The sequence below is a fragment of the Grampus griseus genome (assembly GCF_964374135.1).
Source record: "Grampus griseus genome assembly, chromosome: 11".
In the NCBI taxonomy this organism is placed as follows: domain Eukaryota; kingdom Metazoa; phylum Chordata; class Mammalia; order Artiodactyla; family Delphinidae; genus Grampus; species Grampus griseus.
The window spans coordinates 58,258,909-58,284,913 of NC_139005.1; the positions used below are offsets into that span (position 1 = coordinate 58,258,909).

General features: G+C 36.5%; 1 protein-coding gene across 1 annotated transcript in view; it reads left to right on the forward strand.

Annotated features, from left to right (window-relative positions):
• The window catches only part of TRHDE (thyrotropin releasing hormone degrading enzyme), a gene marked incomplete at its 5' end in the record, with an annotated part of 396,110 nt that overhangs the window by 206,280 nt on the left and 163,825 nt on the right, over positions 1-26,005 (forward strand). The window contains one exon of the mRNA XM_082666960.1: positions 1,255-1,368. Within this exon, the coding sequence (XP_082523086.1) occupies positions 1,255-1,368 (114 nt within the window). The remainder of the gene's footprint in view (positions 1-1,254; positions 1,369-26,005) is intronic.

Consider the following 26,005-nt stretch of genomic DNA (forward strand, 5'->3'; position numbering starts at 1 on the left):
TTGAGCAAGTGATACTTCATTAATATTGAAATGCTCAGCCACCAAGCTCTTTCCTCTAGCTCCTAAAGCTGTAAAGCTATGATCTGATACTTGTCTGACTGCCTTTTCCTTCTGCTTCTTAAATAACTCACTCCCACTTACAGTCTTCACACTAAGGGTTACTTACAAATGCCTATAATCCTCTTGCCTGAGGCTTTCTCATGGCTTCTTCTTATCATTAAAGTCTGAGCTCAAATGTCATCTGCTTAGAGAGAATCTTTTTGTTTTTACAGTCTGAAGTGACCGATCCTCCATTCCTATCACACTTTAAAAAGATCTGAAATTGTATTGTTCATTTGCTTATTTTTTATTTTCTATCTCACCTAATTGTCCCTTCCTCCACAATAAAGTGTCAGCTGCCTGAGAAGGGACATTGTCTGACTTTTCATCATTAAATCCCAAGTCTGTAGGATAGTTCCCGCGTATAATGTTTTTTTGTTTTGTTTTGTTTTGTTTTTTAATGAAAAAAGAATTCCTTTAAGCTTTGTTGAACTCAGCAAGGATTTCAGAGTAATGTGTCCAGATCTAATCAAAACACCAATTATAAATTACAACATTACTTTCCTGAAGGGATCTTAGAGACTTTTTTGGTCCAACCCTCATTATCATAGAATCATGGAGAGTCAGGTGTGGAGCATCTTAAAGCCTTTATTAGTTCCTTCAATCAGCCGATGTCGTCTGTGAATTGCCTCTGCCACTGGAAGGCGCTGCTTCAGTACTTCCTGTGATGAGCTCACCGCTTCTCGAGGTAGTATTTTCCATCTTCATCTATTTCAGTCTGTTAGAGGGTCTCCTGCATTTTTAGCAATGTCTACCAATCTACAACCCTAATTTCCATCCATTAATACTGATTTGTCCCCTGTAGGGCCATAAGACCCAAGCCTTTTCTTCTTCTATATACTAGGTCTTCAAATATTTGAAGACAGCTGTTGTCAGTTTTTTTACCCTGAGCTCTTTCTTCTCCAGGTTAAATCTTCTTGTTGTGTTCCTTGAACATTTTATTTTTGTTCTTCCCTGAATGCATTTATGGAAAATTAGTGTCATCCAAGTAGTCAAATAAATCAATGGTGTTGCCACAACGTATTTTAAGATCACAAAATCAATTGGGGAATGAATTCCAGTTGTGACAATCATAGTTTAATACATTTACTTTTAGATAAAATAATTCTGGGATAGATGCGATTTTATCTGATGCCCATTCATTTGTCACGGCAGTGGTTTGGTGACCTCGTGACTCCTGTGTGGTGGGAAGATGTGTGGCTGAAGGAGGGATTTGCTCACTACTTTGAGTTTGTTGGTACAGACTACCTCTACCCCGGCTGGAACATGGTAAGTGCACTTTTTAATTGTTTGGAACTCTAAGTGAAAGGTTGATCCTGTGTTACATTGGGCTTATCTTATCATCAGATGTGACTGAAAATACCAACCGATGCATGAAAAAAAAAAGTTAGCTATCCAATAAAAGGAAAAGTAACCCAAAATGTAAACAGTACTATTCCAAAATATTTTTGTTTATTAGAACTAAATAGAATCTGATTGGTTATACGCTGATTTCGAAATGGTACAAGTTTTCTAAATAGAAATAGTTTAGATTACAGTATTTGATAACAAAGATAAATTATCCCTTAAAATAGAGAAGGTAACAGTAACCAATGAGTTATATTTTAAGTATATAGGATGTTTCAATATACAGAAAAATGAGAACTTAATATTTCTTCAATGTGATGAACTCAAAAATTAGCTAAAATTTTTGATGCATTATTGCTGTTTTTACTTTAGGATTAAATGATTTAATAAGAGGTCACTATAAAGAGTTGTACACATTATACTCATACCTGTACGTCTGAACCTGAAGTAGGATTTGTTGTACCTTAAGCAGTGATGTTCTAGAGTATCCTAGAAGAAAAAGTGGAGGGAGGGTATGATTTCTATATGTCATTTAATATAAGTTTTTCATTTAGTATAAGCTTCCATTAATCAGTAAGTGACTGTTATTATGGAGTAGAACCCAGGGTATATGTTGTTTGGGAACTTGAATTTTAAATTTATTTTAAGTGGCACTATGTAAAAGTTGCAAAGTACTGACATTTGTCAACTTCCAGAAGCTCAAAAGCTTTCACCTGTGACATAGCATGAGTGATAATATATATTTATTTCACACCACTCTTTTTTGATGTTTAAACTATTATGTGATTATCTAGTTATCTGTCGTGATTACAAGTATGATCTGAATAGTATTTAAACCAAGGTAAAATATAAAGATGTCTGTAAGTCATGATATAACTTCTCTACCATAAATTCAGCCAACTGCTGCTGAGTAAGAAAGGTGATCTTACATACCTCAGAAGAAATGTTACAATTGTAATATCATATTGATATGTTTGAATTATCCAGTTTTGCTTATATTTTATAAAGGCAGCATGGTTCATTTGCACAAATGTGTGAGTTAATTTTACTTAGCCTTATGTATCTAGGTATGCATTATATATTATACAATTTAAAAAAACTTATTTGAACTGTTTTATTATGGCATTAAAATTAATTAAAAATGCCTTTAAAGAACTTTGAAGAAAAATCATCAATACCATCAATATTAATTAAGTAATTTTTAAACAAATATGAAATTTGAAAACTGAAATGTTTAAGGGTATTGAAATATTTGTAAAAATATATTTTGGTTTTTAGTTGACTTTCAACCAAATTTGTTTAAAATTATCCTTTAATTTTCACTATGCTGTGGATTATTACTGATTTATAATTCTATTATGTTTCAATATTAAAAGATGTTAGTATTACAAACGGCATGTTACTCATATAGGTAAGCTTTTTCTTTTTTTTCAGCTCATTCAGCTATCTGACAAAATCCTTTCTATTTATCATTATAAAAATACATCTTAGGTTAAAAAGGAATGAACAGAATTATACTAGAGGTGAAAACTGACAGCTTTTAATGGTTTTAGCATGGCAGTGAATCCCAAGTTTCAATGTCCTCATACTGGATTTTGTCTTTGAATAATTTTGTATATTCCTTCATTATCTTTATCAGTTAAGTTATAAATGGAGAACAATTTTAGAAGAAATATTGAAAATGAATATAGAGTGTAAATAACACATCTGAGACTTTGTCCTTAACAGAATACATACCATGCCCTGGAAGTATAAAAACCTTGAGCTGGTAAGATATTAATCCATATGTTATAATCAAAAATAACAATTAATGATGGATTAAACTAAGAAATGAAAGAATAAGGTCCATCACAGTTAATTAGGCAATAGTGAAAACAGGTCTTATTATTATGTCTCTTTATGTTCGGATTTTAAAGATTACAAATACTGTCTGATCATTGGCTGCTTTTGCTTTTTTAGTAGTTTTTTCAATTTAGGTTGTAGAGTACCTCAATATATTAAATTTATAAAACCTGTAAGAAGAGACTCTAAACAAATTCTCCTCCAAGGATCGTTAATATCTTCTTTGCAAACAAAATTTTAGGACTAAGTTAGCCACATAAGTAAGAAAGGATATTAAGTGACTTTAAGGCTGTGTCAGCACTATTTTTCATAATGGCATCAGCAAAAGAGTGAAAGAAATACTAGAAAGAACAAGAGTGATGGCTGTGTTAGCAGTAACTCATACTGTTGTGATATGAACAGAAACTCCCCCAGGAGAACAAGGCTTGGGCTTCACTAGAACTTAGCCTAAATTAGAAAAACCAGAAGTCAGGCTTGTGTCAGAAGTAAAGAAATTCAGGAAGCTGACCTCTTTTGCCTCTAATCTCAAAAACAGTGCTTTAATTATTTTTAGACACCAAGGCTCAAGCACTGAAATACAATTTCAGTTTGCTGGGGAGATTACTATGACAGTCTACCTTCGATGGAATAGCAATAAGGAAGCCCAGAATTACACTGTATTGTTAAGGAAGCTCTTGCTCTGATTTAGGATAGTATACTTGTGTAGCCTGCTTAACTGTTAGTAAAATCTTAGGTTGTATATATGTGTGTGTATGTGTCTACAGTCAGTTTCTGCTAAAACAATAATCAGTTTTTACATTAAAAACACTACATGGAATAAAAACTACTCTGAAATTTTGTTCCCCAATAAACTGATCAAGTATACTATTTTATAGATATGGGCCTTTACAGGTAGTATGATATAAGGTCAGGAAATGGATAGGCAAGAAGAAATTCAGATTCCAAGAAAGGCATTTCACTTCTTTGACTCACCCTTACTATTTGAGAAATGGGGGCCATTATACTGACTTGGTAAGCACACATAATTTTTGTGAAGATAAAATAACTTTGGAGGTCTTTGAAATGCATGAACCGCTATACAAATGTGAGTAGGTATCATGGACCTGGAAAATAATAAATGCTCCATTACAAAGGGGCATTGATTTTATGTATAAATACCCTCACATTTCCAACCCTAGTAATCTATTTTGACACCCTAGATTTCTAACAATTATGTATAGATTACAAAAAATTTTCTGTAATCTTTGTATCTAGACTCAGTCTCCCCAAATCAATGCTTATCTTTTTTGGCAATGTGGACTATTCTATAGGAACATAAGCCTTATATCATGTTTCATTCATCAAACAGAAGTGTCAAGATCAACAGAAGCAACTTCTTCAGCTCAGGGCTGGGGTTAGATTTCATAGGTTGAGTAGTCCTTTTGCTTGATGTTATTTGATCAAAGTTGGTTGTTAATGACAACATTATTGGATGATTAAGTTACAGTATGCTGTTGATGGCCGTCCAAAGGGAGAAAAGAAAAGACTCATGCTGCCTAGTTACTATTCTTCAACAATTCTTTATCATTTAAATTTGAAAAAGTCTATAATAAAAGAGCTTCAATACAGGAAAAGGATGAATAGTAAAATGATACCACGAAGAACTCCTTCTTTTACAGACCTGATGCCGATGCAGGCAAAATCATATCCCTGGTGCATATTGCACAGGTTTTCACTATAATTTGTATCCGTATGATAGGTGTAACCTTTAATTTCCTGAATGTAGCCTTGTAAGGACGTACTTGCTATAATGAGAATTATTCAACATGAGTGTATGTTCTTTTATTAAATAATTTGGGATTAAAGGAGATGTACACAGCAACAACTTTATACACTGATAAAGTCTGCGGGCTGGGAATTCTTCCTGAATTTTTATGAGGGCACATACCTGGGCATAAAGATAACTATTAATAGAGAATCATGCAACTAAACTTCATTATGCTAAATACTTAGGATATCTCAAAGTGTGTTGCCCAAAACTTTGATAAATGTTCTCAATTGTTTTTATCATGGGCAGGACTAAAATAGCAAAAATGAATTCTGCCATTAGACTCAGTATCATTTTAACGTGCTCCAACAAAAATTGCCTGCTAAATTTAATAGGCATTGCAATAAAATTACCTTTACTTCTTAGATTATTTTGTTTTTATTCAAAAAGAAGTTGAGAAAATCATTGGTGAACTGAAATAGATACAGAGTTTATTGAATTCAGTTTTTTTCCAGTTTAAATGTAAAGACATACTGCTTAATTATTCTAAACAATAATAAACACTCTAGTACTCAAGAGAGGGGAAAGTAGAAAATTAGAGAGAAAAAATTGTTTTGGTTAATATTTTACTTGTTCAGCTGTTCATGTCTTAAGTCCATCTTTGATTTAATGTCTGTAGGGAAGAAAGCTTTCACATGCTTTTCAAAGTTAGTTAATATACACTTCAACAGTAGTTGGTACATTGGTACTATTGCCTATAATTCATCAATATCAAAATATATTTGCCCAGGAGGGCTATGGTGTCAAAGATAGACCATTTGGGAATTAAATATTTATTTTAGAATCTTACTTTATAAATACTGAATACCAAATAAATGTGTATATACACATATATCATATATATGTGATTTTCCATAGAGTTGTATTTTGTCTATTATAAAAAATCCACATATAATATTCTGCTCCTGAGAAATCAGTAAATTAGAAGGTGATCCAATTGTTTTCAACCTGGTAGATGATGTTTTATTCTCAAATGACTGACATATTGAATGTGAACATTTTAAAAGCTTCTGATGGCTAGTCCCAAGGGTCTATGGTATTTTTGATCCTTCTCAGTAGCTTAAAAGTGACATTTACATTGAAAGACTAGAAGAAAAGTAGAAGGGGTGCTCACTTGGGTCTCCTGGGGGTCACAGTCTTCAAAATAGACTTCTTCTTTATGCTTTCCCTTTACTCTTCCCTCCGAACCCCTCGCAAGTCATTTCTCTTTGTGCTGAAAACATCAACTTTTTTTTTTTTTTTTTGGTGCGGTACACGGGCCTCTCACTGATGTGGCCTCTCCCGTTGTGGAGCACAGGCTCTGGACGCGCAGGCTCAGCGGCCATGGCTCACGGGCCTAGCCGCTCCGCGGCATGTGGGATCTTCCCGGACCGGGGCACAAATCCGTGACCCGTGTCCCCTGCATCGGCAGGCGGACTCTCAACCACTGCACCACCAGGGAAGCCCCATGTATGTTCTTAAAGGATGATTTTTTTCAAAGCCATTTATATTCAGAAAGACACTGTTTCAGGTTTTGTATATTTTAAACTTGGAGATAAAAGATAAATGAGCATTCCCTTCAGAATAAAGTATTTCTTCCGAAGACTGTGTTCAGGTTTGCATGGTGTCAAGGTCTTTCTGCATTTCCTTAGGAATTTCAAAAGTAACCAATAAATTGACAGGATTAGACACTTCCTAAGAAGAAAACTCTTCTGAACCTGGAGCCTAACAATAATGCAACGCTATCCTTTCTCATATCTAGAAATAATATAGGAAAAGTTAACCCATTCATTCCCTTTTTAGGTAAGAGCAGTTTGCAAGCAAAATATTCCAGCTTGCTAAAAATGGTCAGACATCACTTGATAAACAAAAAAATTGATGATGCCAAAAATTTATATCAAAATGATGAAATGTTCTGTTAGACATCATTGTTCTCAAATACTTATGATTTGCAATAGCAGATTATACCAGTTTAATCTGTCCCTTTTACCACGCTTAGTAAAAACGTTTATCTTCTTATGATACATGAATTGTTCAACACTTGATATCATTCAGTATCATCTCAGATATGTTAAAGAGAATTTGCTTTGCAAAATCTGTAACATGAATACAACCAAAAAGGAAAGCTGGGGACTAAGAGGACAACCAAAGAATAATTCATTATTTTTATAATTATTAATCATCCTTAACCAGGCAGCTATATGCTTTAAAAGATATTACAACACACTCATTTCTAAACAAGGAGTGACTGTCTCAGTCCATAACACTTTATGGGACTTTTTTTTTTTTTTCCATTTCATCAAGGTTAGTTCAACACTGTTCAGCTGTTGCTAGACAAGGATGTGATAAATGAAAGTAGTGAGTTCAAGTGATATGAATCAAAAAATGTAAAGGAGCTTCCTGTCAAGAGAAAGCAAAAAGCAATAATTTGAGGTTGATGAAGATTTTGCTTCAGTTACTCCAGTAACACTTGCAATATAAAGGCTTACGTAGCATTTACTGTGTAACATTAAACACTTTACGTATGCTAATTCGCTGTGAAATAGAGTAAGACCTTCTGCTAGGTATCTTGAGAGTACGCATCTTTGCTGTCATTTTTCTCAAGAGTCTGAGAGTGTGGTAATGGCTACACTACCATGCAGGCCACCACTCAGGCAGCTCTCTTCAACCTTGAGTCCAAAAAGATGATTTGGGGTAGAACATGTTTTGACACTGAGCTGAATAACCTCTGTGGATCTGCCGTTCACAGTTTTAAGTAAGCCCTTTTGAAACTATTTATATCTTTAGCTTTTTACCTTTCCCTGGGACTGATGAAATAAAATTCTTTCTAATGATTGGAGTGTTATCTTTGTCATATTTGTCTTTAAAAATGAAGATATGTGGGGATGCTTTTCTCTAAGAACCTACTTCAAATCCACCTGTGTCCAATTAACTCCTTTAATCATTTAAAATTTTCTCTTCTCAAGATTTTATTTATAGTTCAGTGATGTGTTTCCTGAGTGCTGTTAACATTAATTTTATATAAACTAGTTTGATGGATTGCTGCCACTTTTTTACCATTCCATTCAGTTATACATTTCATTCATTCTGTTTAATTAATTCATTCAAAGAATTATCAAGTACCCAAAATGAGACATTCACTTTGCTAATTTCTATGGAATAAACCTCATGGCTTATTAGCAGAGACCTGCTATATATCAGCTTCTTATACAACTGTATTTTATCTTTAGTGTGGTGGTTTCAGAAGGTGTGGGTAGATTGAGGATTTTTTTTTTTTTTTTTTTGCTCTTAGTTGACCAACCATGCTCTGTCAGAAGTTGTTTTGTTTATGCAGTAGCTCAAAAACACAGATCCATAATCTCAATCAGACTGTTCATATTCATAGATACGTTTGGAAAATAAAATTTAGCGTAATAAGTCTCAGAGGATTAGCCAAATAATGGAACAGGAAGAAGATTTAGCTACGTATTATTATTTTTATATTACATGGATCAAACATGTTCTCTAATATTTGCTTAGATTTACAATAGCTATTTATTTTTATTTAGAATTTGAGTATCTTTCTGCTCAGTTAAGTTCTGTTCTTTCCCTAAGCTTCACAGCTTTGCTTGGAAGATAAGTGCTTTAAAAAAAATATTTCTGTACTTTTGGTTGTAGTGGTGCTTGTGGTGATGGTGGGATATTTTCATCTATTTATTATTTATTTCCCAAGTTTTCTGATTAAAGAGAGGGTTAGTTCGATTGCTCCTAAAGAGCAAAACTTGGCATTAATTACATTCTCTTCCCGACTATCCACTTGATCAGTCCAATTTGAAGGACATTAAACACAATACAATATTGAAGATGACTAATTAAAAGTAAAAACTCTCCGTGTTTCTTTGTCTTACTTTTTAAGACCATAAGGTGCTTTTCTTGGGATCTTTGGCTTCTTCTGAGAGATAATGGTTTATATCACTTCCTAGGCCTGAAAATAATTTGGCTTCTCACAACAAAATGATATTATTCTATTAGTTGCTAAGCATTTTGCTGGCATTTTTAGGGCCCCTAATTTATAAAATATTTCCAGGGATTAATCTATATTGACTCACTCAGTTTTCATTATGTAACGAACATTTTTTGGAGGCCCAGTCTTTGCAAGTGTCTCTGTTAGAGATGGGGACCACAGATGAGTATGAACATCAATGTCCTCAAAGTCTCATAGATCTATTTTACCAATTAAGTTAAATTATTTTTTGTCCGAGTAATGCTACTTTACAGTTTCCTAGAATGAAGTTCGATTCCTTATTTCTACCCATCCCGTGGATTAATTTTTTTTTTTTGTCCACACTGTGTGGCATGCAGGATCTTGGTTCCCTGACCAGGGATCGAACCCATGCCCTCTGCGTTGGGAGCATAAAGTCTTAACTGCTGGACCACCAAGGAAGTCTCAGATTTTTGACACTTAATAGCTGTGTGATCTTGTTTCTCCATCTTCAAAATATGTATGAAATACCTGTACTGTTTTTGTCACAGAATAGTTTTAAAACTCTAAGATATTTTTCTTCTTCTTACAACAAATATTACTATTAATTTTAGGTACTTAAGTATAATGGTATTATTTTTAGGGTCGAAAATATGTTTTCCAGTGGAGTATCTTGTGAATCACATATTAAAAATTAATAAGAGCAAAGAAATTGCCTTCACATAATACTTTTGAGTATACCTGTTCCGTTTCAGAATGACTTTGGAATGCTAATATTTTAATATTTTTGCACATTATAAATGGATCGCTAGTCCAGATTTTGCATTCTGAGTAATAAAGATTTTCTTTGCTAATTTTATAATCAGTCTATAAATGTTATAGTAGCTTACTTTGAGATACAGTAATATATAGGGTCTGGGAATAAATGTGGAGTTTCCTTTCTGAATTGGTTAACTTTTTGGGCCATAGCACTCTATGTATTCTGGAGTTGTTTGTTATGAGTTAGTAAATCTTTTAAATTTGAAAAAATTAGTGCTTTTTATTTTCATTGGAAAAATACAGACTTCTGTGATCTGGCAACAAGTGTAAAGTTTTATTTAGCTAGATTATTTGATGAACTGATCATTTATATCACTAAATATTAAAATTAAATTATCAAATATGTTATTTAATAAATTTCATTATCAAGTTAATAAAAATTTTGTTACAGAATTAAGGTCATTTTAATTATTATTTATTTCATAAATTAAAATAACATAAAATAAACTAGCTACTTGGTAATCATGTTAATGACTTCTGGGAGTTGGCTAGCCTATTTTTGGAATTATTCCTCACCTGAATGGTATAAGAAAGTTTCTATTAGGATTTAAGTAGAAATTGAATCTGTTTAAGATGATTAGTCAGTGTGTGTTTAAAAATACTCTGGATTACATTTTATCAATCAAATATTATAGGGCCTTGTTAGCTTATTATTGATTTGTCTGAAAATATTAGCAACTTCTCGTGATGGATGTGAGAAACAGGTGTGTGAGTATCAAAAAAAACTGGCAAATTTGATTTTATTGAAACGTCTTGTCAGCTACTCAAAACAATTAAGCATAGAGATAGAGGAAAAGATTCTTACTGCCAAAGTAGAGAGAGGGTTATTAAACAGGTGAAGAAGCTTCCCTCTCTATGCAGAGGATGCTGAAGTGACACGTACAAGAGTGGGTATGAGTTCATGTTAATTAGCAAAGAAGAGGAAGTAAATCTCCCCCACTAAACAATATGCTTCATCAGTTAAGGACTGTTTATTTACCATCATTTCTCAGCATTTAACCCAAAGTATAGCATCTATGAGGAATTCAAATAATAGAATTCTGGTCAAAAGTTAACAAAAAAAAAAAGAAATTATGGGCAACAAACAATTTATGAAAGATTATAAGCAGTTTCTATGTCTATATAAGAACTCATTCATTGAAATAAAAAGGATATTGAGCTGGGCTTCCCTGCCGACGCAGGGGACACGGGTTCATGCCCCGGTCCCGGAAGATCCCACATGCCGCGGAGCGGCTGGGCCCGTGAGCCGTGGCCGCTGAGCCTGCGCGTCCGGAGCCTGTGCTCCGCAACGGGAGAGGCCCGCGTACCGCAAAAAAAAAAAAAAAAAGGATATTGAGCTTTAAAGTATATAAAACTACATTGGATAAGTGTTTGAAGGAAAACAGAAGGAAAAACTGTCAAGAAATCTGAAAAAATATATGATATGAACATTTTAAGAGGGTTATATAAAAGCACATGGCATATGGTGATTGTTCACAGTGATTTTTTTGGGCTGCTAGAATCAGAATGAGCTATGTAATTAGACAACCTGTTCATAATTATTACTGTGATTGACATTATTTGAAGCACATTCAAGGTTGTTCTGTAAGACCCAGGATTATCATAATTAATGAATATGTAAATGACATTGATGGTGACTTCTGCCATATCAATATTGCTATATCTTAAAGGTTCTTGAGTAAGTATGCAGAAGGCTCAGAATCTGGTTGAATACAATGCAGTACATTTTGTGTTTCATCTTAGCATTTTCCCTTAGCTGTGTCACATCTTGGATAATATTAGACATGACGCATTCAGCCTGGATATTACAAACAAAACATAAGGCAGCTGAAGGATGTAGTCATTGAAGAGACTCACAATTTAACCCACCTTCTCTCTGTGTTAGTCATGTTTGAGAGTATATCAGTTCATAAAAACCTGTCCAAGGAGTTATTTGGGGTTATGAGAGCCTTATAAAGTCATCCAAGATAGTCTTATAGAAATATAATTGCTTTTTTAGTTAGTGCGTTGACTAAGGCATCTTAAAACGTTTGTGGCTGGGCAGTGAATGAAATGTAGTTGATAGTTAAAAGAAATAAGAGCGTATAGAACACATTTGGTTACTTATTGTAAAGCTCATGTGAAATCACAGAATAATGTTAAATCAATAGAGATCTGCGCAGATAATTATGTTCATGTATCACTTACTGTAAAAGGTTATGTGGACAAAAACAGAGGTAAAATTTTCAATACAGTGCTTGATTTATTATAGGCATTAATGGTGACTATTTCTAAAATTATTCTTTAATGCCTACTGCATATATGTGTGTTTACATAAGTCTGACTTTAATATAAGTGGACTGTTTTAACAAGCTGCACATGAAAATGATTATCAGCATCTTAGGCATGTGTATTTTAAACATGAGATTTTGAAATGTTAATTTTTAAGAAATACTATGTAGAAGCAACTCTTATTTTCACTACATCTTTAGTTTTATTTCATTTATCAGTATGATTTAGCTATCTACAAAATGTTAGCTAATCAGCTAAATAATGACATTATATTTCACAAGTACATCTAGCTTTCAACTGAGTAAAGCTTAAAATACTTTTGGACATTTTAGAACTTTATAAAAGTAGGATGAAATATAAAATTACATAGTAAAATTCTTTTAATATTTTAAGAGACTTGGAATCCAAATAATTTATAATTTTTACAAATATGGCATAGTGTTGTGTGTTTACAAAAGATGATAATTGCGATGTCACAGAGATACCATATCACATAGATAAAACCTGATGTATATTTTCCTCCAATATGTTTGCTTTTCTTGTTTGGATTTTTGATTGTACTCCTCTACTTTAATTTGTCCTGATTTGAATAAGTCATGAAGAACAAGAGTGAAAAAGCCAAAATATACAATGCTAGGTATATCTGTATCCTTGTTCTAGTCTTATGCAAGCAAGGGGTTCAGATTAGTAATGACTCATGTGGCATTTTGTTTAACCTATGAAATCTTAAAAGGCTTCATCTCATGGTAGTATAGATTTCCAAAGACACAAAGTATGAATGATATATCTAATTTCTTCTCTTTATGATAGATCAGTTGAAATTGAATCAACATGGTCATAGACACTGAAAGCATTTTTACCCATAACGTTCCCTCTGTTCTCTACTCCCACAGTACTTTGTCTGGTTACTAATACGTTACCCATCAAATGGCACGAATGAGTTGTACGTGTGTCTATCTTCCCTATCATAATGGGAGTTGCTTGGAGGCAGGAATTGTTGTTTCCCCAGCCTCTACCATATGGAGGTTGCGTGTACAAAGCAATCAGTAAACGTGTGGAATTAGATTGTATTGTTCAAATAATTTTTGTCAGACATTCTTGTTCATTTGACTTTATGGATTAGAAAAGTACCTTTATCTATATTCAAGAGGATGTTGTCAGTATTAAAAACTGGAATAAGACATTGCTTTAAACAAACTAATGAAAATACTGAAAAGGAAATGTTTGTATCTATTTGGTTATCTTTATGTGTATCTACATACATATCTGTATTTATGCCTATGTTTATATTTATGTCTAAATCTATGATTCATACATTTTGGAATTTCAAAGTAAATACCTTGTTGGATCACCATTGGTCATCACAAAATTGAGCTAAATTTTAGAAAAATAATGGTATAATATTTTGTGATCACAAAGATAAAGCCCATATTGTGTGCTATTTTTGCATAATTGTGTGTATTGCCCTCTTTTGTTTCGAGTTGCCCCTCACTCTAGCCCGCTTTCCAGTATTCATAGTCATATTTCTAAATGTAGGTCTGGTGATGTCACTTCTTAATTCTAGCTTCCTAACTTGCCATGGAGGATCTTGATAATTCTGTTCTTGTCTGTCTCTATGCACTAATCAGTAGTCATTTACCCCATTATACTCCCTGCCTTCTGCCACGCAAAACTCTGTAGTCCCCCAAACAGGTCAGGCTGTTTCATACCTCTATGGTTTTCCCCAGATATTCCTTTCTGTCCAAAATGCCCCTTTCTGTGGTATTCTCCTAGAAAACTCAATTCCCCTTAAAGATTCAACTCAAACTATCAATTCAGAAGCTTTCCTTCCTTTCTCCAGGCAGAACCAATCACAGCCTTCTCTGTGTAGTCACTCTGTATCCTGAACCTACTTCCATTTTTACACATAGTAGGTGCTATTTCAATATTTGTTTTCATCTTTGTCTTTCTACTAGGATAAAATCTCTGAAGGTTGGATCCCTGTTTTTCTATCTTTTTATCCCCAGAACCAGACATACCATTTGGGATATAGCAGGTGCTCAATAAATATTTGTAGAACAAATTATCTTTAATCTTCACAACCACATATGTTTACAAATGAGGATGCTGAGGTCTGAAAAGATTAACTTGCTCAAGGTCAGACAGCTAGTGAATGGCAGATATTTTTCTTACAGTCTAGGACTCTTTCATCAATTTTGCAGCAGTGTTCCTGTCTTTTCTCTCAGGAATAACGAAAGAGCCATTTATATTCAGACCCATCCTCCTAGATATGTGGAATCTAAAAAATGGTACAAATGAACTTATTCACAAAACAAGAGTAGAGTCACAGATGTAGAAAACAAACTTATGGATACCAGGGCGGAAGGTGGGGAAGGATAAATATAGGAGGTTGGGACTGACATGTACACACTGCTATATATAAAAGAGATAACTAATAAGGACCTACTGTATAGCACAGAACTCTACTCAATACTCTGTAATGACCTATATGGGAAAAGAATCTAAAAAAGAGTGGATATATGTATATGTATAACTGATTCACTTTGCTGTACAGCAGAAACTAACACAACATTTTACTTTTTTAATTTATTTATTTTTGGCTGCGTTGGATCTTTGTTGCTGTGCGGGGGCTTTCTCTAGTGGAGGTGAGCGGGGGCTACTCTTTGTTGCGGTGCGCGGGCTTCTCATTGCGGTGGCTTCTCTTATTGTGGAGCATGGGCTCTAGGCACGTGGGCTTCAGTAGTTGTGGCACGTGGGCTCAGCAGTTGTAGCTTGTGGGCTCTAGAGCGCAGGCTCAGTAGTTGTGGCACACGGGCTTAGTTGCTCCATGGCATGTAGGATCTTCCCGGACCTGGGCTCCAACCCGTGTCCCCTGCATTGGCAGGCAGATTCTTAACCACTGCGCCACCAGGGAAGCACCTAACACAACATTTTAAATCAACTATACTACAGTAAAAATTTAAAAAAAGGAAATGGGCTTCCCTGGTGGCGCAGTGGTTGAGAGTCAGCCTGCCGATGCAGGGAACACGGGTTCGTGCCCCGGTCTGGGAGGATTCCACATGCCGCGGAGCGGCTGGGCCCATGAGCCATGGCCGCTGGGCCTGCGCGTCCGGAGCCTGTGCTCCGGAAGAGGCCACAACAGTGAGAGGCCCACGTACAGAAAAAAAATAAAATAAAATAAAATCAATCAATCAATCAATAAATAAATAAAGAAAGAAAGAAAGAAAATTGAGTCCTTGTGGCTGCTCTGATGTAACCCACATCTGCCCAGAGAATGTTTTTCCTCTCTTTTCATGCCTGTGAGCACCTCACCACTTCTTGAATTGGCTCAGGCTCTGCTCTCATCTTTTTTTTTTTTTTTTTTTTTTTTGCGGTACGCGGTCCTCTCACTGTTGTGGCCTCTCCCGCCGCGGAGCACAGGCTCCGGACGCGCAGGCTCAGTGGCCATGGCTCACGGGCTCAGACGCTCCGCGGCATGTGGGACCCTCCTGGACTGGGGCACGAACCCACGTCCCCTGCATCGGCAGGCGGACTCTCAACCACTGCGCCACCAGGGAAGCCCTCTGCTCTCATCTTTTTGTCTGGTTTGATGTATCTGACTTTATTTGATCTCGATTCAGATTACTTGATTGTTTTCTTTCTTTTCTGATGACAAGAGTCAAAGTGTCTGCCTGGTATTGCTCTTCACTAAAATTAGTCAGCCTTTCTATAGGAACTTGCCGACAGCCCTCTCTTACAATAGTACTTCCTCTTTTCCCACCATCACCATGACTCTTCAGATCTTGACGTGTTCAGGCAGAAGCCATTTGGGGACATCAAGGAATTGATTTTTTCAGGTGTATCTAATGATGTGTTAAGAATTTTTAATAACTCCCTTCACATATATTTCTAAATACCACTATATGAAGTGTTAATATTGTAAGAATTAATTTTTAAAAAGAGTTGCTTCTCTCCGAGACTTCATTTATATTTGTATACAGATTACTGTTTCTTGCCAAAAGTTGTTTAGCCCTTGCCCCTTATCTTAGACCTAGGCTTTTACTTCCAGTTGCCTCTGACATATTGCTTTTTAAATGTTCACTGTCACATTCCTTGCAATATGTCTAAAACTCATCTTTTAACTTGCCCTCCAAATCAAAATTTTCTCCACTTCTCCATTTCTGTCAGTAGCATGCCCCCTACATTTTAAAACTTTCTGTCAATCTAAAATCTTTTAAAATTCCATCACGTCATTCCATGTAGTTATTTGTTAGTACTTCCTCTTCATCATCCACTAAGGGGACCAAGGCATCAATGTCAGTTGATCGTTCAAAATATCTCTCAGAATCAAAAGTCCTTCAGCAACACCTGTTGTAATACATCATCACCATATCGCCTCTTGGTACAATAGCCACTTCCTGTCTCCTCTTTCTACATCCATCAAGCCACTCTGTATAACTCAGATAAGTTAATTTTCCTAAGACACTACTTTTATTATGTCATTATGTCTGCTACTGCCTATTTATTAAGACCAAATTCTTCAACCTGACAACTGAGGATTCAAACAGACCAGCTTTTTTTCATGTTTCCTCTGCCAGGATTTGCCCTTTTAAGCTGCTTTCCCCATTCATCTGAGTAACCTTTCATCCTTCAACAACTCACTTTAATGTCACTTCCTCTGTGAAGCCTTTTCTGAATTAATTAATCATTTCATCCTCTGTGTTTTTATAACATCCATCATATTGTAATACAGATAGCTGTTTACCTGTCTTTCTCAACTACTTTTGAGTTCTTTCAGGTTGAGGACTAGATTTTAATCATATATTTATTCCCAAAACACAGTACAGTATCTGGCATTGAGTAGGAAGTTAATACATGTTTGCTAAATGAATGAATGAATAAAACAATAGTGCCTTTCTTCTTTTCCATGTGTTATTCTCAGCTCTGTGCATTCACTCACACTTTGTTTACTTTTCTGAAAAGTCTTTACACTGTTCTCCAAAAATTCAAACACAGCATATTCTTGAAAATAGTTCAGTACAAAATGACACACATATTCAATATTATTAGAACTGTTTAAATGTAGGCATGTATGCAACAACTCCAAGAGGTGTCTGTATTAGAGTGGTAGAATTTATTGTTACTGTTAACAATAAACTTCTTGTAAACAGATTTTAAAGTTCTCCATTTTACCTTATTGTTTTACATTTTGAAAGTTGTAGAATGGCCTATCATGGTGTCCTTAAAATATAGAGTAGAATAAAAACTGTTGACTATGCACCGTAAATATATTCTTCCCTGTACACAAACACATGAGCATGCACGCAACTTTAAAGTTACTTGAAGGATCAGATCAAATTCTACCTCTTCCATTAAACTTTCCATAAATAATTCTGTTTTACCGTGTTTTGCCTCAAAATTCTTTAGCATTTCTAGTCTGTAAGAGAAGACTATTATTTTGTTCACTGTGGCTAACTATTTTGTTTGATCTTTTATCTCACGTAAGAGCCAGGATTTCTTTTACTTTATTTTTAAACTTTCATAGTCTCAGGTCAACAATAAGCAGCTAACCAACACTTAGTAATTTCTGCTGTAATTATTATGGTTGTTGTTGATGATGAGGAGGAGGGCCCTAGCCTGGGACTGACAAACCAAGATTGTTTCTTCTTTTATAGTGATGTGGGTCTTTTATAAAAAATTAGCACCTCGGGCTTCCCTGGTGGCGCAGTGGTTGAGAGTCCGCCTGCTGATGCAGGGGACGCGGGTTCGTGCCCCGGTCCGGGAGGATCCCACATGCCGCGGAGAGGCTGGGCCCGTGAGCCATGGCCGCTGGGCCTGCGCGTCCGGAGCCTGTGCTCCACAACGGGAGAGGCCACAGCAGTGAGAGGCCCGCGTACCGCAAAAAAAAAAAAAATTAGCACCTTCTCTCCTGCAAAATTCTTTGTAATTTTGTTCAATTGGGTTTGCCTCTGGTTAGAATTTTCTTTTCCTCCCCCTCAATTTAAGTTATTGTCTCTTCTGAGCTTTGTGAGTATCTTCTGCCAGGCTTTTCTTTCTTTCTTTTTTGTTTTTCCTTCTCTCTCTCTCTTCATCTCTCTTAATGCCCTTTTTCTCAATTAGACAATATCATCCTCTCCAAAAAAGTAGAAGACGAATCTTTTGCTAATGACTTAACACTACTAAATTTAAACTCTTCTTTTTGAAATTCCACTGACCAAAGGTTTGTTTTTATTTTTCTCCAGAAGTATGAAGTAATATATTATGTATAACTTATATCTTCTTAAACGAGAAAGTTTCATTTTTGAAATTTACCTTAGATTTCATTTTTATAATTTCATGGCCATTGACTTTATACCATTTAAAAAAAAATCACATCTCTAGCAAACCAAGATATGTTTACTAGATTTTAATATGCATCAATATATATTTATTGTTGCTAAATATTAAAAATTAGGATTCAAATAAATCATTGTGTTAAGTTCATTTTACACTGATTTTTGATCAGATGTTTGAGTGACATAATGGAGCAAGCAATCACTATTTGAAGAGTTGAATATTATTTGACCTTCAGAATGGATGTCACACCTTCAGTTGGTAGTTTTTTTTTTTTTTTTTTTTTTGCGTTACGCGGGCCTCTCACTGTTGTGGCCTCTCCCCTTGCGGAGCACAGGCTCCGGACGTGCTGGCTCACGGGCCCAGCCGCTCCGCGGCATGTGGGATCCTCCCAGTCCGGGGCACGAACCTATGTCCCCTGCATCGGCAGGCGGACTCTCAACCACTGTGCCACCAGGGAAGCCCCTCAGTTGGTAGTTTTTATAAATAAAAATGTTCATTGGTCAAGTTGAAGTATCATAGATTTCATGATTCCTCTCATTAATTCCAGTATCAAATAGCTTTAATGTGCATTTTAAAATTGAATGACTAACAAGATTGCATACTGGCTTATAATTTTTATTTTGGAAACACACAATTTTCTCTTATTCTCTAAATCTAGGCCATTTGTCTGAGATCTTGTCTTTGCTTTTTAGTGGACTTAAAATGAGCAATGTAAATACAAATTTTTTTTTAACATCTTCATTAGAGTATAATTGCTTTACAATGGTGTGTTAGTTTCTGCTTTATAACAAAGTGAATCAGTTATACATATACATATGTTCCCATATCTCTTCCCTCTTGCGTCTCGCTCCCTCCCACCCTCCCTATCCCAACCCTCCAGGCGGTCACATAGCACCGAGCTGATCTCGCTGTCCTATGTGGCTGCTTCCCACTAGCTATCTACCTTACGTTTGGTAGTGTATATATGTCCATGCCTCTCTCTCGCTTTGTCACAGCTTACCCTTCCGCCTCCCCATATCTTCAAGTCCATTCTCTAGTAGGTCTGTGTCTTTATTCCTGTCTTACCCCTAGGTTCTTCATGACATTTTTTTCCCCCTTAAATTCCATATATATGTGTTAGTATACGGTATTTGTCTTCCTCTTTCTGACTTACTTCACTCTGTATGACAGATTCTAGGTCTATCCACCTCATTACAAATAGCTCAATTTTGTTTCTTTTTATGGCTGAGTAATATTCCATTGTATATATGTGCCACATCTTCTTTATCCATTCATCCAATGATGGACACTTAGGTTGTTTCCATCTCCGGGCTATTGTAAATAGAGCTGCAATGAACATTTTGGTACATGACTCTTTTTGAATTATGGTTTTCTCAGGGTATATGCCCAGTAGTGGGATTGCTGGGTCATATAGTAGTTCTATTTGTAGTTGTCTAAGGAACCTCCATACTGTTCTCCATAGCGGCTGTACCAATTCACATTCCCACCAGCAGTGCAAGAGTGTTCCCTTTTCTCCACACCCTCTGCAGCATTTATTGTTTCTAGATTTTTTGATGATGGCCATTCTGACTGGAGTGAGATGATATCTCATTGTAGTTTTGATGTGCATTTCTCTAATGATTAATGATGTTGAGCATTCTTTCATGTGTTTGTTGGCAGTCTGTATATCTTCTTTGGAGAAATGTCTATTTAGGTCTTCTGCCCATTTTTGGATTGGGTTGTTTGTTTTTTTGTTATTGAGCTGCATGAGCTGCTTATAAATTTTGGAGATTAATCCTTTGTCAGTTGCTTCATATGCAAATATTTTCTCCCATTCTGAGGGTTGTCTTTTGGTCTTGTTTATGGTTTCCTTTGCTGTGCAAAAGCTTTGAAGTTTCATTAGGTCCCATTTGTTTATTTTTGTTTTTATTTCCATTTCTCTAGCAGGTGGGTCAAAAAGGATCTTGCTGTGATTTATGTCATAGAGTGTTCTGCCTATGTTTTCCTCTAAGAGTTTGCTAGTTTCTGGCTTCACATTTATATCTTCAATCCATTTTGAGCTTATTTTTGTGTATGGTGTTAGGGAGTGATCTAATCTCATATTTTTACATGTACCTGTCCAGTTTTCCTAGCAACACTTATTGAAGAGGCTGTCCTTGCTCCACTGTATATTCCTGCCTCCTTTATCAAAGATAAGGTGACCATATGTGCATGGGTTTATCTCCGGGCTTTCTATCCTGTTCCATTGATCTTTCTGTTTTTGTGCCAGTACCATACTGTCTTGATTACTGTAGCTTTGTAGTATAGTCTGAAGTCAGGGAGCCTGATTCCTCCAGCTCCGTTTTTCGTTCTCAAGATTTCTTTGGCTATTCAGGGTCATTTGTGTTTCCATACAAATTGTGAAATTTTTTTGTTCTAGTTCTGTGAAAAATGCCAGTGGTACTTTGATAGGGATTGCATTGAATCTGTAAATTGCCTTGGGTAGTATACTCATTTTCACAATGTTGATTCTTCCAATCCAAGAACATGGTATATCTCTCCATCTATTTGTATTATCTTTAATTTCTTTCATCAGTGTCTTATAATTTTCTGCATACAGGTCTTTTGTCTCCTTAGGTAGGTTTATTCCTAGATATTTTATTCTTTTTGTTCCTATGGTAAATGGGAGTGTCTTCTTAATTTCATTTTCAGATTTTTCATCTTTAGTGTATAAGAATGCCACAGATTTCTGTGCATTAATTTTGAATCCCGCTACTTTACCAAATTCATTGATTAGCTCTAGTAGTTTTCTGGTAGCATCTTTGGGATTCTCTATGTATAGTATCATGTCATCTGCAAACAGTGACAGCTTTACTTCTTCTTTTCCAATTTGGATTCCTTTTATTTCCCTTCTTCTCTGATTGTTGTGGCTAAAACTTCCAAAACTATGTTGAATAAGAGTGGTGAGAGTGGGCAACCTTGTGTTGTTCCTGATCTTAGTGGAAATGCTTTCAGTTTTTCACCATTGAGGATGATGTTGGCTGTGGGTCTGTCATATATGGCCTTTATTATGTTGAGGAAAGTTCCCTCTATGCCTACTTTCTGGAGGGTTTTTATCATAAATGGATGTTGAATTTTGTCTGTAGCTGTCTCTGCATCTATTGAGATCATCATATGGTTTTTCTCCTTCCGTTTGTTAATTTGGTTTATCACATTGATTGATTTGCATATATTGAAGAATCCTTGCATTCCTGGAATAAACCCCACTTGATCATGGTGTATGATCCTTTTAATGTGCTGTTGGATTCTGTTTGCTAGTATTTTGCTGAGGATTTTTGCATCTATGTTCATCTGTGATATTGGCCTGTACTTTTCTTTTTTTGTGACATCCTTTTCTGGTTTTGGTATCAAGATGATGGTGGCCTCGTAGAATGAGTTTGGGAGTGCTCCTCCCTTTGCTATATTTTGGAAGAGTTTGAGAAGGATAGGTGTTAGCTCTTCTCTAAGTGTTTGATAGAATTCGCCTGTGAAGCCATCTGGTCCTGGGCTTTTGTTTGTTGGAAGATTTTAAATCACAGTTTCAATTTCAGTGCTTGTGATTGGTCTGTTCATATTTTTTATTTCCTCCTGATTCAGTCTTCGCAGGTTGTGCATTTCTAAGAATTTGTCCATTTCTTCCAGGTTGTCCATTTAATTGGCATAGAGTTGCTTGTAGTAATCTCTCATGATCTTTTGTATTTCTGCAGTGTCAGTTGTTACTTCTCCTTTTTCATTTCTAATTCTATTGATTTGAGTCTTCTCCCTTTTTTTCTTGATGAGTCTGGCTAATGGTTTATCAATTTTGTTTATCTTCTCAAAGAACCAGCTTTTAGTTTTATTGATCTTTGCTATCATTTCCTTCATTTCTTTTTCATTTATTTCTGATCTGATCTTTATGATTTCTTTCCTTCTGCTATCTTTGGGGTTTTTTTGTTCTTCTTTCTCTAATTGCTTTAGGTGCAAGGTTAGGTTGTTTATTCTAGATGTTTCCTGTTTCTTAAGGTAGGATTGTATTGTTATAAACTTCCCTCTTAGAACTCCTTTTGCTGTATCCCATAGGTTTTGGGTTGTTGTGTCTCCATTGTCATTTGTTTCTGAGTATTTTTTTATTTCCTCTTTGATTTCTTCGGTGATCACTTTGTTATTAAGTAGTGTATTGTTTAGCCTCCATGTGTTTGTATTTTTTACAGATCTTTTCCTGTAATTGATATCTAGTCTCATAGTGTTGTGGTTGGAAAAGATACTTGATACAATTTCAATTTTCTTAAATTTACCAAGGCTTGATTTGTGACGCAAGATATGATCTATCCTGGAGAATGTTCCATGAGCACTTGAGAAAAATGTGTATTCTGTTGTTTTTGGATGCAGTGTCCTTTAAATATCAATTAAGTCCATCTTGTTTAATGTTTCATTTAAAGCTTGTGTTTCCTTATTTATTTTCATTTTGGATGATCTGTCTATTAGTGAAAGTTGGGTGTTAAAGTCCCCTACTATGAATGTGTTACTGTCGATTTCCCCTTTTATGGCTGTTAGTATTTGCCTTATGCATTGAGGTGCTCCTATGTTGGGTGCATAAATATTTACAATTGTCATATCTTCTTCTTGGATCGATCCCTTGATCATTATGTAGTGTCCTTCTTTGTCTCTTCTAATATTCTTTATTTTAAAGTCCATTTTGTCTGATATGAGAATTGCTACTCCAGCTTTCTTTTGGTTTCCATTTGCATGAAATATCTTTTTCCATCCCCTTACTTTCAGTCTGTATGTGTCTCTAGGTCTGAAGTGGGTCTCTTGTAGATAGCAAATATATGGGTCTTGTTTTTGTATCCATTCAGCTAATCTGTGTCTTTGGTAGGAGCATTTAGTCCATTTACATTTAAGGTAATTATTGATATGTATGTTCCTATTCCCATGTTCTTAATTGTTTTGGGTTCGTTATTGTAGGTCTTTTCCTTCTCTTGTGTTTCCTGCCTAGAGAAGTTCCTTTAGCAGTTGTTGTAAAGATGGTTTGGTGGTGCTGAACTCTCTCAGCTTTTGCTTGTCTGTAAAGGTTTTAATGTCTCCATCAAATCTGAATGAGATCCTTGCTGGGTAGAGTAATCTTGGTTGCAGGTTTTTCTCCTTCATCACTTTCAATATGTCCTGCCAGTCCCTTCTGGCTTGCAGAGTTTCTGCTGAAAGATCAGCTGTTAACCTTATGGGGATTCCCTTGTGTGTTATTTGTTGCTTTTCCCTTGCTGCTTTTAATATGTTTTCTTTGTATTTACTTTTTGACAGTTTGATTAATATGTGCCTTGGCGTATTTCTCCTTGGATTTATCCTGTATGGGACTCTCTGTGCTTCCTGGACTTGATTAACTATTTCCCTTCCCATATTAGAGAAGTTTTCAACTGTAATCTCTTCAAATATTTTCTCAGTCCCTTTCTTTTTCTCTTCTTCTTCTGGAACCCCTATAATTCGAATGTTGGTGCGTTTAATGTTGTCCCAGAGGTCTCTGTGACTGTCCTCAGTTCTTTTCATTTTTTTTTCTTTATTCTGCTCTGCAGTAGTTATTTCCACTATTTTATCTTCCAGGTCACTTATCCGTTCTTCTGCCTCAGTTATTCTGCTATTGATCCCATGTAGAGTATTTTTAATTTCATTTAATGTGTTGTTCATCGTTGTTTGTTTCATTTTTAGTTCTTCTAGGTCCTTGTTAAATGTTTCTTGCGTTTTGTCTATTCTATTTCCAAGATTTTGGATCATCTTTACTATCATTATTCTGAATTCTTTTTCAGGTAGACTCCCTATTTCCTCTTCATTTGTTAGGTCTGGTCGGTTTTTATCTTGCTTCTTCATCTGCTGTGTGTTTTTCTGTCTTATCATTTTGCTTATCTTACTGTCTTTGGGGTCCCGTTTTTGCAGACTGCATGTTCGTAGTTCCTGTTGTTTTTGGTGTCTCTCCCCAGTGGCTAAGGTTGGTTCAGTGGGTTGTGTAGGCTTCCTGTTGGAGGGGACTAGTGCCTGTGTTCTGGTGGATGAGGCTGGATCTTGTCTTTCTGGTGGGCAGGTCCAGGTTTGTTGGTGTGCTTTGGGGTGTCTGTGGACTTATTATGATTTTAGGCAGCCTCTGTGATAATGGGTGGGGTTGTGTTCCTGTCTTGCTAGTTGTTTGGCATAGGATGTCCAGCACTGTAGCTTGCTGGTCGTTGAGTGAAACTGGGTGCTGGTGTTGAGATGGATATCTCTGGGAGATTTTCGCCATTTGATATTATGTGGAACTGGGAGGTCTCTTGTGGACCAGTGTCCTGAAGTTGGATCTCCCACCTCAGAGGCACAGCACTGACTCCTAGCTGCAGCACCAAGAGCCTTTCATCCACACGGCTCAGAATAAAAGGGAGAAAAAGTAGAAAAAAAGAAAGAAAAAAGAAGGAAAGAAAGGAGGGAAGGGAGGGAGGAAGGAAGGAAGGAAGGAGGGAAGGAAGAAAAAAAGAAAAAAGATAAAGTAAAATAAAGTAAAGTAAGAAAATATAATAAAGTTTTTAAAATAAAAAAGTAATTATTAAGAAAAATATTTTTTAAAAAAAGAAGAAAAAACCCCAGACGTATAGAACCCTAGGACAAATGGTTGAAGGAAAGCTATACAGACAAAATCTCACACAGAACCATACACATACACACAAAAAGGGGAAAAGGGGAAAAAATCATAAATCTTGCTCTCGACGTCCACCTCCTCAATTTGGGATGATTCGTTGTCTATTCATATATTCCACAGATGCAGGGTACATCAAGTTGATTGTGGAGCTTTAATCCGCTGCTCCTGAGGCTGCTGGGAGAGATTTCCCTTTCTCTTGTTTGTTCTCACAGCTCCCGGGGCTCAGCTTTGGATTTGGCCCCGCCTGTGCGTGTAGGTCGCCGGAGGGCGTCTGTTCCTCGCTCAGACAGGACAGGGTTAAAGGAGCAGCTGCTTCGGGGGCTCTGGCTCACTCAGGCCGGGGGTCGGGGGGGAGGGAGGTGTGCGGCTGCGGGGTGAGCCTGCGGTGGCAGAAGCCGGCGGGACTTTGCACCAGCCTGAGGCACGCCGTGCGTTCTCCGGAGGAAGTTGTCCCTGGATCCCAGGACCCTGGCAGTGGAGGGCTGCACAGGATCCCCGGAAGGGTGGTGTGGATAGTGACCTGTGCTCGCACACAGGCTTCTTAGTGGCGACAGCAGCAGCAGCCTTAGCGTCTCATGCACGTCTCGGGTCCGCGCTTTTAGCCGCGGCTTGTGCCCGTCTCTGGAGCTCCTTTAAGCAGCGCTCTTAATCCCCTCCCCTCGCGCACCAGGAAACAAAGAGGGAAGAAAAAGTCTCTTGCCTCTTCGGCAGGTCCAGACTTTTCCCCGGAATCCCTCCCGGCCAGCGGTGGCGCACTAGCCCCTGCAGGCTGTGTTCACGCCGCCAACCCCAGTCCTCTCCCTGCGCTCCGACGGAAGCCAGAGCCTCAGCTCCTAGCCCCGCCCACCCGGCGGGTGAGCAGACAAGCCTCTCGGCCTGGTGAGTGCCGGTCGGCAGCGATCCTCTGTGCGGGAATCTCTCCGCTTTGCCTTCT